This window comes from Gobio gobio (genome assembly GCF_949357685.1).
Source record: "Gobio gobio genome assembly, chromosome: 5".
Taxonomy (NCBI): domain Eukaryota; kingdom Metazoa; phylum Chordata; class Actinopteri; order Cypriniformes; family Gobionidae; genus Gobio; species Gobio gobio.
The window spans coordinates 13,568,323-13,581,439 of NC_137101.1; the positions used below are offsets into that span (position 1 = coordinate 13,568,323).

A 13,117-nucleotide genomic window follows, 5' to 3' on the forward strand; every position below is an offset into this window, starting at 1 on the left:
AAATTTCGTCTGTTTGGTCCGGACCGTGGTACGGGGGAGGTTTCACACCTGCAATTTTGATTCGGACCAAACTGAAAAGTCCGAAAATCCAGACCAAACAAGGTAGGTGTGAAAACGCCCTTAAACACCAGGTTCAGTGTATCTAAACGATACAGAAGTGTGTATATTCAGGTATCTGAGCTTAAAAAAAAAAATTCAGGTGTAAATATCTGGTGCAAAAAATAAATAAGTAATGAAATTATGCTTGTATGGGGCTAGGTACTAATCGACCTGTCCAACACGGCCCAACTGGACAACGTCCCACGCTGGCTGCCTCTAAAGGAGCAGAGCGAGGGGGAGCATCACCGGCGTTCTCACTCGGCACAGGGCCGCCAGCACTCGCCCAAACCCCACGGAGGACACGGGACCCAGCATTCCCCGAAGACCTCCGGCCACAGTAAGGAGGACTCGCCCAAATCCTCGGTCATCAAGAGCCGTAGTCACGGAATCTTCCCTGACCCTGCCAAGGGTAGGACCGCAAGTCGCATGCTGCTTCTGCCACTTCTTTCACATTTCCAGTCGTGACGTCTTCCTCTTTTCCATCCTTCTATTGCTGTCATTTCTTTACGTTCTGTCTTCTCTTCCTCACTCGGTATTGTTCTTGCTTTCATTTGATCTCTCCATCCTGTATTTCTCGAGCTTCCTAGCTTTGGCTTCTTGCTCTCCATATATGTGTGTTCAGTTCACAACGGCGCTGAGCTCACCAGCGCTTCACTCCAGGCACCTCACGCAGGGTGTGACAGGGCCGCTCAGGCAGGATGCTAACTAGGGCACAATAGTTAGACATTAAGTATCACATAATTTGTGCCAGAAGGAGACTCAATTATTTCAAGTAACCTAACAAAAAAATAATCGTAGTTTATGTAGAATATAAATAAGAATGGGTTTTTGAAGAATTAAAATGAATAAATAGGCAAAAGTAGGGAATGAGACGGCTCCTGTGGTAATTTGGTTCTGGTTGTTTTAGACATGCAGGTCCCCACTATTGAGAAATCTCACAGTAGCCCCAGCACATCGAAGCCGTCCCTCTCCGAGGGCCAAGCCCGCCCCCACGGAGGCCCCCGTGCTCATGGCAAAAGTGGCACGGCCCGGGCACACCTTGACGATGCCTCAACAACGGCCGAAGCTGCCGGCCAGCAGCCCCGTCTGCAACCAAGTAAACGACGCAAATAAAACCTCCACAGCATGGCTGCCTTCGCACTCATCTGTTCCTCCTCCTGTTCTTTTTTCACTGCCCTCTTTAGTTTTTTTTTTTCTTCCCGTTGTTGTTTTCTGGTTTCTCCCGTTTTTCTTTTTCTGGTCCCCTTGTGGTCACAGTCTGTCACTTCACTTCCACGCCTGTGTGTTCTCTAACCAGTGTGTTGGGAACACGTCACGTCACACAAATATTTTTTAACACTTTTAACAACTCAGAAAACATTTAAATTTAGTGTTTTAATTAATAAAATAATAAATAAAGGAATGTCGGTATATCATCATTTCAGGTAACAGAGCTAAACTATGAAACTATCATACTATAGATATATGTGAAATACAAAAAATATGATTTGTTTTCTATAGTTTCAGTGCATCCTTAAAAGGGATGCTTTAAACCTTGAAAGTGTTTCTGCAGTGCAGCTAGCATGGCGCTAGCCAAAGTCACGGGTTTGATTCCCAGGAAACACGCAATACGCATAAAATAATGTAGAGTCCAGCTAAAATATGTGAAGGAACAAAAACAATTTGTGACTTAGTCATGCCCTTTGCCGCCCATCAGCCTTCCACATGATGCTAACTAAGATTACTTAGACCTGTCAATCACTGTGAGATTTGACTGCACACGTCAGGTCCTTTTACCCCACAGAAACCTTGCTTATGAGGTTATTTTAAAACCGACTTTACCACTTTATTAAAGTTAGAGAGCGAATAATCATCCCTGATAAACACAGAACACATAGCACCATGTTTTGCCCTCTTCAAAACAGCCCTGACAACCTTTCTTTTAACTCCTTTTTTATTTATCCCATTGAGTTGTTTTCTGTCCCAGACGGCCGGCTTTTCAGCAGCTACCCCTCACCACCGAGATGGCCGTGCATGTGGCCGCCCACTCCTTAAAGCACCATCCCACCCTGCCTCCACTCTCTCTGCGTCTCTCGCTGGCCTACACTGCACCTCAGTCGACGCTGTCAGCCCATGCCGGGCCATGCGCACTGTGGCTGCATGTGACTATGACCTACAGTAAAAGCTGGTGGTGTCCATGTTGTGACGAGTTCATACTCTGAGTCTCCATCTCGCCCCCCTTCTCCCCTCTCCAAACCTCCCCTCCTTCTCGCCCCCCACCCCGTGGCTGATATATGGCCCCAGCCCAAAATGGCCGCCTCGACCCGAGGCACCACCGGCACAGCGTAGTTGGTGTGCTCACCATTCAGAAAGCCCCGTCCGAGTCGCCGGCCAATGAGATCCCTGACGGCCGACACCTGACCCTCAGGAGAGCCATGTCTGAAGAGAGGCCACAGCCGGACGGAGGTGAGAGTTGTCTCGTATGATTGCCAATGACAGCAAGAGAGAGAGAGAGAGAGAGAGAGAGAGAGCGAGAGGATGTTGAGTTACTAACGCACATCTAACTAGAGGAACAAAAGTCACTGCGGGAAGGGTACGCTATCCGAAGGGTCGTTCCGAACGAAAGTGAGCAACTGGAACCCTTTACACAGCACCGTTACAGAAGATGTTCAAGAATCTAAATTTAGTTCAATAATCTAAATTTGCAGTTTATGATCATGTGAACCTTGGTGGTGTATATCTTCAAGATTTGTTTTTAATCCTGAAGAAATGTATTTATTTTGAAACCCTCAGTTGCTCTCAGGACTAAATATTCCTTTACATATTTAAGTAGAAGACAATATAAGAACACACGTTGAAAAATACATTTGAATTAAAGACACAAAGCAACAATATTTAAATGTCTTAATAGACATTAGCATGAATTTTTTTTATCAAGGTAAAGGCCTGTTCACACCAAGATGAATGTTGCAAAAGATATGGTTCAATAAACATTCGCCTGGAACATTTTTATGGAGAGGTGTTCTAATCCCTTTTCCATTGCACTGTGAAGAAAATTGGACAACCAATAAGAGTTACAATGTGCTTGGAGACGTTGCTGTTACATAACTATGACTTAAAGGCATTTACAAACAGACTATATTGTTAAGTGACAGTGAATAGCAGTGGAAGAATCCGGACCCGGCTCTCTTTACTTTCGTATTTGCTGTTGTTTAAAACCCTCATTCTTCCCTCGGGTCATTGTGACCCGAAACTCATTTTTAAAACATTCGTAAAAATTGAGTGTTCTTCGAGGGATTTTGTCGTACTTGAACCACGAGTACACAAAAAAAATTACTGAGTTGAATTTAGTTTTGTGTTGTCAATTTGACCCCCATAAGAATTAATGGAATGGGAGGAATGTTTCAATACACATAGAAAATGTATTTTATAATGTCTACATGTGTATTTGAATGCATATGGAAGTGAAATGACTTTAGGACCCAGCAGAACAGCTCATTTGCTCCATATAGAGTCATGAAATATCATGTTATATTATTTTGTTCCACAAGAGGTCAGCAAAGACACCCAATGTAAGATATTTTGAGCTGAATTAAAATGGTTACGCATGAAATTGTTACAAAGTGTGAGGGAGGGGTGAAGGTTAAAAACATTGTAGCGAATAAAAAATCTGAACGGCTGTTTAAAAACATGTAACTGCTTTTTGACTTGTTTCTGGGCGTCTGAAATGGAAAGTTGCAAATCAAATACTTAACAAACATAAGAATATTAATAAAAAAGATTTTCTGTAAGCGCCACCTACTGCCAGAGTGTGAAACTGCATTTTAACTGCTTTTTTCCCCGTATTGGTTTGCCAGGCAAAAAAAAAAAAAAGCCTAAATGTGATTTTCTCCGTCGGCCAGCTGAATTCTCCACTGAATTTGTGGGGTGTTGGAGCGCTAAAATAACATGCACGGGGGTGTAAATAAACCCGCGGGAAAAAATTTTACAACTTAAAAGTAGCTCAACTCCGTGGGAAAACCACAGACTTGGCAACATTGGTCTGAATAGACAAATCGATGTGAAAATCGGACATATTTTTTTTACCGAACCTTTCTGTTGGTGTGAACAGGCCTTAACTTTGCTGAGTGGAGAAGCAGTGACACATATTTGCTCAAAATCCATGCAGCCTTCAAAGTGCTCAGTTTTTCAGAGTGAGTAGGGCCTAGTGATGCTCACTTCCGACTGGAATTCGCCCTTTGCCACTTCACAGGAAATTCATGCAGCGAGTCTCAGTCTCATTCAACAGTCCAGCAACGTGCTTCCCTAAGACCAGGGGACAAAACAGTAGCGCTCGACTGTGAAAGGACACTCTAGAAGGGAACACTGGCTGATGACCCCCTGACCATCCCAAGAGAGTCTCATAAGATACCTGGGTGTTACCGTTACCGTTGCTGAATCTGTTTGAAAAAGACTGTGTGCATGAATTACGCGCCAAAATCATGCATCCCACGTCACACCATCGCCATCACTCTCAGAAATGCATCGACATTAAAATAATCTAATTTGATTAAATGCAAGTAACCACTATTAAAATAAACTTAGCATAATGCTAACATAATTAGCATAATGTAATTACTTAGGCAAAACACTTAATGAGCAAAACTCAAACACACAGTTTACTAATTAACAGTTTAATTTGTTCTGTCTGTGCTTTTGCTTCTGTCATCTGATGTCCGCTTAGCATATCTCTGTCTGTGATATTTCCTTTCATTTATGGAGTGCTGTCATGCTTTCTTTAAATGTTGCCAGCGGTACCAGTAGCCTATATATTGTGTGTATGTGTGTGTATGTGTTGGGAGTGGATATGTGGACATCTACCCATAACTGATAGTTGCCAGTCGTAAGTAGTGTGTGTGACTCGTGCAACTCACATAGTCCACTTCAAAAACAGCGTCCCGCAGCCATAGATCTGGTGATGCTCCTGTTACTGCAGCCTCATTGGACAGCGGTCTGAGTGGCAGTGCCTTTAGCCTATTGGATGAAGAGGGCGGGACCAATGCGGTGGATAGCGCCATCTTCCAGGTTCCCAGATTGTGAGTGCTTTTCCGTATGACTCTCAGAAATAATAATTGCTAATCAATTATGTTTTTTTTTTTAAATAGTCTAGTTTTATTTCTGGTTTTATTTGGTAGTATATCTAAAATACTTTTTATCTATGATTTATTAATGATTTATTTAAAATCCTTCCATTTTCTTGGCACTCCATGTGTACTCTGATGTTGTTTATTATTCAGTGGAAAGATTCCAAACGGCACAGAAGCTGTGAAATCCGCTCATGGAGATGCAGAGGGTAATATTTGCATGGGATGTTGGTTTTGTGATTATATGTGCATGTAGCAGTGTATATGTGTCAATAGCAGTGTTTTTGACCGTATAATTCTGCAGCAAAGAAATTTAATTACTTTATGATATAGATATATTTGATCTAATAATATAATATAATTGTTTTAAATCATATTAGATTATAGTTTCATGTAAACTTACAGTTCGAAAGTTTGGGGTCTGTACAAATTTTAAAATGTTTTTGTTTTTGTTTTTGAAAGAAGCCTCTTATAACCACCAAGGCTGTATTTATTATTTATGTGATCAAAATCTTAAATTATCTCTCAAAAAAGATCTGTTTTCTATTTTAATATATTTTAAAATGTAATTTATTACTGTGATGAGAACAGAATTTGTTTGTGTTTACATAACATGTGTGTGTGCTGTGTATAATTATTATGTATACAAAATACAAACACATGCATGTATATATTTATGAAAAATATGTTTTATATACACTCTAAAAAAAAAGGCTCGTAATCATAGGGGAACCTTTTTTAGTGCTATATAGCACCAATTTTGGTGCTTCAGTGGTTCTTCAGCGGTTCTTCGGAGGTGCTATATAGAACCTTAGTCAAAGAACCGGTGAAGAACCTCTGAAGAACCTCTGAAGAACCGCTGAAGAACCACTGAAGCACCAAAATTGGTGCTATATAGCACTAAAAAAGGTTCCCCTATGATTACGAGCCAAGAACCATTTTTGGTGCAATATAGAACCTTTTTTTTTTTAGAGTGTATATATATGTCAAGTCAAGTCAAGTCAACTTTATTTATATAGCGCTTTTAACAATGTAGATTGTTTCAAAGCAGCTTTACAGTGTTAAACAGGAAAATAATGCAGCATAGTTTTATTCAGCTGTATAGCCATTCTGGAAAAAAACGCTGATGTCATCAGTTCATTTCAATTATCATACAGTGACAGTGTGGGCTTTAGATCAATAATTCGATCAGTAATTTAGTTTAAATGGTTAATTTAATATATTATTTAGATTTATTTCGATGTTTAGTTGAAAAATTGTGTGTGTGTGTGTGTGTGTGTGTGTGTGTGTGTGTGTGTGTGCGCGTGTGTGTGTGTGTGTGTGTGTGTGTGTGTGTGTGTGTGTGTGTGTGTGTGTGTGTGTGTGTGTGTGTGTGTGTGTGTGTGTGTGTGTGTGTGTGTGTGTGTGTGTGTGTGTGTGTGTGTGTGTGTGTGTGTGTGTGTGTGTGTGTGTGTGTGTGTGTGTGTGTGTGTGTGTGTATTTTGTATAGATAATGTAACTATTGGATATTTATAAATAAGATATATATATATATATATATACACATATATATATATATATATATATACATATATATATATATATATATATATATATATATATATATATATATATATATATATATATATATATATATATATATAGTATAAACATGCAATTATATTATATTAATCTATGACTTATCTAATGGTGGAATAATATAGTTCCTCATGGATTAATCTATTTCCTATGACGTGTTCTTTATCACTGTATTTATGCTCCTCATGCTGATCAGAGATTCACAGAATGTGGGAGGAAGAGATACAGAGATAAGAAATAGGAAGAAGAACTGAGATATTGACGTGTCTGTGTTTGTGCCTGCTTAGGTAAGACTCAGGTGATGGGGGAGATAAAAATTGCCCTAAAGAAGGAGATGAAGACAGAGGGAGAACACCTGGTGCTTGAGATCCTACAGTGCAGAAACATCACTTACAAATTCAAGTCTCCCGACCACCTCCCGGGTAAGAAGACTTTGACTGCAAACACGTTCACTCGCGCTTATTAACATATAGGCTAAGTCAATTTGACATACAGTTGATACACATATTGCTTCATTGATATAAATTTCCAAAACGTTCTATGTGGTGAATACAAATAGTTTTGACATAAATTAGGATGGGACATATCCAAGGGGTTTTTATTAAAATAACCATTAGACTTTAATTTACATCATAGCCCAGCAAAAACTACATTTGATACTTGCTATTGCTTATCGATGGCAAGCATTTGATTGGACAAAAAATTGCCAACGCCTGTGTGCAACATAAGTCATCAGTATTTTTGGCCCATTTTCCCTGTTGTCAAAATTTAGGAATATACTAGCATGTCTCATACTAGCATGATGCTACATACTAGCATTAGCCTCAAAGCTAACAGACAAGAATTTAATTTCTGTCACAATTGAAGCCGAAAGTATACTTAGTTACTTCTTTTATATAGTTACTTCTTTTGACTCGTACACGTTCACAGCCGTTTGACACATGAGCAGTTTTGAGCAATCTCTCGCCACTAGTTACAACCATAGACTGTAAAAAAATATGGACATAGTGTCCGTGACGTCACCCATAGGATTCTGAAGAGCAGTTCTCACAGTTGTCATGAAGGGCAAAATTAGCCGTATAGACCAAAACCACAATTTGTTCTGTTGTAAAGTTGGGCATTTTAACATGGGGCTCAATGATATTCTGCTCCCTTCTGGAGCCAGTTGATGAATTGCAGTTTAAGTTATTTTCGTATTGGCTTCAAGAGAAACAGCGGGAGGTTGCCGCTTGGTTACAACCCATGTAAATACTGCAAAAAAAATGAAATGCGCATTTGCAACCGGTTACAAAAATCTGGCGGTGCGCATTCAGTCAAGCGTACTCTTCTGATGACGAAATTCAATCACGTGCACTGTACGCTGATCCTCATGTACGTGTAAAACGTTAATCTCAAAGATTATACAATATAGGTCTAAAGTACACAATCAACTGTTTCTTATATTTTGAGTTGAAAATGTTTAGACTTATCCTTTACGTTCTAAAGGATGGTTGCCCTTGCACTTCCAGAGATGTCTATAATAAAGAAACAGGCATTCATAGATGTAAGCTCAGTACTTACTGTTGATGTTCTTTTACAGATCTGTATGTGAAACTCTACGTGGTGAATGTGGCCACTCAGAAAAGAATCATCAAGAAGAAGACCAGGGTGTGTCGTCATGATCGCGAACCGTCTTTCAACGAAACGTTCCGCTTCTGCATGAACCCCACAGGTCATTCCATTCAGGTACGGCATCGATGTACACCGAGCACATGCATAAACTGTGATCCAGCTTAAAGTAGTGACTCATATCTATTCCAATCCTTGCAGCTTTTTCTTGTTTCAAATGGAGGCAAGTTCGTAAAAAAGACCCTAATTGGCGAAGCTTACGTGTGGCTGGATAAGGTAGACCTGCGGAAACGGGTGGTGAGCTGGCACAAGCTGCTGGCCAGCACGGCTCAGATCCACTCCTAAAGATGGCGGTCGGATTAGGCGCGAGGACAGACCAGGCAGTGGAGTCGCACATCTCTGCCGCACTCTTTGGGACTAAACTGAGCTGAATTTGGAGAGCCGACACGGGGAGCTTCCCGATTGCACTGGCACGTGTGATTGTGTTAACCCAAGCCATGGAGAAACAGGTGTATAATGGTGTTTACAGGAAAGATCTGACCTTTAGTGACAAGATGCAGATCTCTATATTGGGAAAAGCTCGAAAAAATTGAGCTGGAGATTCACACAATGTTCATACGTTTATGTGTACATGCACTTTCACAATCACTCACAGTTATCGACGCATATTTATACCGGTGTATGTATAATAATATGTGTACATTCGTCCAGAAAAGACAGTTAGATGATAGAGTGAACATTCCCCGTTTGTGCATTATTCATATGAGAACATTATGATTATTTACAGATAGAGATAGATATCATATACATTATTTTTGTATGATAGAGACAAATTCAGTTGAGATATTTATCGTTATTTTACATTACCTCTCGGATGTTATAATGTGTTGAAAGAACTAATATTTAAAGCATATTATTAATGGATTAGAAGAGTATTTTATGGTATATTATAGACAGATTGAAATGAATGAAATATGATTTATTGGGTGTTGTGATGACTCGTTGTGTCAGTTTCCGCTCACAGAAGTAACACTTTTGTCTTTCAGAGCCCTAAGTCTCTAGGAATCAAGAAGTGGATAATAACAAAGAATTTAAACTGCCGGTTTCTTATCACTCACACAGAAATGAATAGAAAATGTTTGCTGATTTCTCATTTGATGAATGTGACAAGACGAAATATCTCCAATATGCAGCAGCAGCATCAGTTGAAAATGTCAAATCCAGCACTGTTATATGATTTGCACTTTGTGTCTAGCATTTTACGAATGTAGGTTGATAGGGAAACATCCTGCCATTTAAAACAGTCAAACACTGTCAAACACGTACGCATCGGTCTCTCTCGATTACTGGAGGATAAGAGTTTGAATGGGTCAATGTAGTGTCTGTCCAGATGTTGAAGTCATCATATTGCTGATACAATGCTGATATTATGTTTTATTAAAAACAAACTCCTAAACACTCAGGTTTTGATGAAAAAGGCCTTGCTTAAACGTTATTGGCTGATCTTTGATCAAGCAGGTTCAGCTTAAAGGCAACGAGGATCAGGGTGATGACGTCACAATGTGTTCATTTTTAATTTTACAGATCATTTTCTCGGTTTACCTGTCTAAAATTAGACATTGAGACGCTGAGCGCACCATCTCATACTTTCAGAAAAGTGTGGCCACCTCGCAATGCAGACACTTAAATGCCATTAGTGTTATTTATATGTTGTTTTATTATGTTTTTATGCCTTGATGTATGGATAAAACCTTTACAACACATACCCCAGCCATTTTACAGGTTAAAGCACTTATATTTCACTCAAACGTCCAGCGTTAAGGGTTAAGTCGACCTTTAACCTGTGCCAAACTACCAAAATCCGCAGGTTCTGTGTATGTTATTCTATGCAACTGAAAATGCATCTGGTGTGCTTATTGTTTAGTGGTCGGAGGACAGATGAAGCATTAAGAATGAGGACTTTTTTATTTTTGTAGATTTTTTTTCACATGGTAAATATGTTTGTTTATATATATACAGGTTGTGTCTTTTGCTTGATGCTTGTTTTATTAATTTTTTATTGCTATTTTGAGGTCACGTAACGATGAGTTTGCAAAAACGTAGGGCAATTAGCCTACTGCTAGTTATGTACATAACAAAATGTGTGTTTACAAGCAGTTACACAGCAGACTGGTTCGTCATTCTCGTCCCGTCAAACACAGTGTCTGGAAACACAACTATCTCACTGCACTCAGCTTTATATACAATGCTCAGCTTTCATTATATATTCTGATCTACCAGAATGTGTGTTGTTGTTTTTTTTTATGTTTACAAAAAAAGCATCGTATAACAAATGGTCACATGAATTCATACGCAGCCTCCTTTGAATAATCCATGCATGCTCCAATTTCACTTTGCCACACCAACTCTTTCACCTCTGCAACACAAAGAAAAATAAACAAAAAGAAGCCATGTAAATACAAATAATAATTTTCTTTTTGTACAAATATGATCTTGTATTAGTTTTCTGGTTCAACGAAGAGCATGTGTGAGGGAAAGGAGCAGAGCGATTGTGTTTTGATCTGTGTGTTACATGTTGTACATGCACTAGGGTAAAAGCTTTCCCCATGCTTGCCTCTGATGGACTGGACTTGACCTGCACAACAGACACCAGTTTAACCCTGTATAATATAGAACAGATGTTGACCTTACTGACTCAAAGTAGAATCAGGAAACGTATGGTGTTTTCACTTTGGATGTTGCATGTTTTGTTGGTGGTTTGTTCATACTATTTTTGTGTCCAGATTCTATTTACAAAAAGAGAAAAAGATTATGAAAAATTAATCAAATCTAAATATGTATGCTGACTGTACAAAGATATGCTTGTATAATCCGTCTGGTTTTCCACTTAATGTAAACGGATGAAAAAACAAAACAAAACAAACTGTCATGGTTTTTGTGGTTGTACACAAACGGTATTGATAAATTATGCAAATTGTGCTGTAATAAATGGCTAATGCCCCAAGTCAAAATATTAAATGATATATGTACAATTTTTCTGTAGCCTAAGTGAATTCATTTGTGAGCCACTTTCACTTTTCGTATCTGACTATCTATCTCTACACTATATTGCCAAAAGTATTGGACACCCCTCCAAATCATTGAATTTGGGTGTTCCAAACACTTCCATGGCCACAGGTGTATGAAATCAAGCACCTAGGCTTGCAGACGCTTCTACAAACATTTGTGAAAGAATGGGTCGCTCTCAGGAGCTCAGTGACTCTTTCTGCAGAGTCAACAGCTACAGACCTCCAAACTTCATGTGGCCTTCAGATTAGCTCAAGAACAGTGTGTAGAGAGCTCCATGGAATGGGTTTCCATGGCCGAGCAGCTGCATCCAAGCCTTACATCACCAAGTGTAATGCAAAGCATCGGCTGCAGTGGTGTTAAGCACACCCTCACTGAACTCTAGAGCAGTGGAGACATGTTCTCTGGAGTGACGAATCACGCTTCTCTGTCTGGCAATCCGATGGACAAGTCTGGGTTTGGTGGTTGCCAGGAGAACGGTACTTGCTCGAATTGTAAAGTTTGGTGGAGGGGGGATTATCGTGTGGGGTTGTTTTTCAGGAGTTGGGCTTGGCCCCTTAGTTCCAGGGAAAGGAACTCTTAATGCTTCAGCCTACCAAGACATTTTGGACAATTTCATGCTCCCAACTTTGCGGGAACTGTTTGGGGATAGCCTCTTCCCGTTCCAACATAACTGTGCACCAGTGCACAAGGTCCATAAAGACATGGATGAGCGGGTTTGGTGTGGAGGAACTTGACTGACCTGCACAGAGTCCTGACCTCAACCCGATAGAACACCTTTGGGATGAATTAGAGCGGAGACTGCGAGCCAGGCCTTCTCGTCCAACATCAGTGCCTGACCTCACAAATGCGCTTCTAGAAGAATGGTCACGGCACAGCGCGGAGGAATCCAATGTTTTAAGGAGAATGCGTGACTGTCAGTCACCGCGCCGGTGTGGATACTGTCATTCAGAATCACAGATTATACTTTTTGAAAGTATGACCAACATAAGAATTTTCACTGGAAAATGTCATCTGAACAAGTAGATAACATCCACTTTTGTTCTGACCAGCTGGGGAAAAAAGCATTGCAGTAAATCTCGATGATTAAATAACGACCGCTTATCATATCACGTCAACACGTGCAAATTATACTTTGTTTATAAATTGTTAATGTTAACAACATCAGCATAGCATAAATTTAATGTTAACACTTTACAATAAGGTTCATTAGTTAACATTAGTTAACTACATTAGTTAACATGAACTAATAATGAACTTATAAAGCATTTATTTATCTTTGTTAATGTTAATTTCAACATTTACTGCGTTATTCAAATCTTGCTAACATTAGTTAATGCACTGTGAACTAACGAACAAGTGTGTTTCTATTAGATAATTTAACCATTGAGATGTCTTGTCCAGCAGAAAAAAGCGGTCTCTGCGTCCAAGCCACCTTTCAAAAGCCCTTCTTATCCTTGTTTTCGCATAGGCCCGGTTGCTGTCTTTTTTTTCTGTAGCCACTCCGAGGGTGCGTCTCAATCAGCTCCCTAGTTCAGTAGTCAGGGCACTGATCAGGGAGTCTGCCCATTGACTTATGCCCTGACTACTGAACTAGGGAGCTGATTGAGACGCACCTCGAAAGTCTAAAGTCTTTTGCATTTTACAACGGGTGAATCTCCAGT

At 39.8% G+C, this 13,117-nt stretch overlaps 1 protein-coding gene across 1 annotated transcript in view; it reads left to right on the forward strand.

Moving 5' to 3' along the window:
• pcloa (piccolo presynaptic cytomatrix protein a) overlaps window positions 1-11,417 on the forward strand; it is a gene marked incomplete at its 5' end in the record, with an annotated part of 57,400 nt that extends 45,983 nt beyond the window's left edge. Inside the window, 8 exons of the mRNA XM_079818103.1 lie at window positions 259-508; window positions 1,007-1,195; window positions 2,383-2,544; window positions 5,012-5,153; window positions 5,355-5,410; window positions 7,067-7,201; window positions 8,359-8,504; window positions 8,589-11,417. Coding sequence (XP_079674229.1) covers window positions 259-508; window positions 1,007-1,195; window positions 2,383-2,544; window positions 5,012-5,153; window positions 5,355-5,410; window positions 7,067-7,201; window positions 8,359-8,504; window positions 8,589-8,732 — 1,224 coding nt within the window. The 3' untranslated portion in view covers window positions 8,733-11,417. The remainder of the gene's footprint in view (window positions 1-258; window positions 509-1,006; window positions 1,196-2,382; window positions 2,545-5,011; window positions 5,154-5,354; window positions 5,411-7,066; window positions 7,202-8,358; window positions 8,505-8,588) is intronic.
• Between the last annotated feature and the right edge of the window lie 1,700 nt (window positions 11,418-13,117).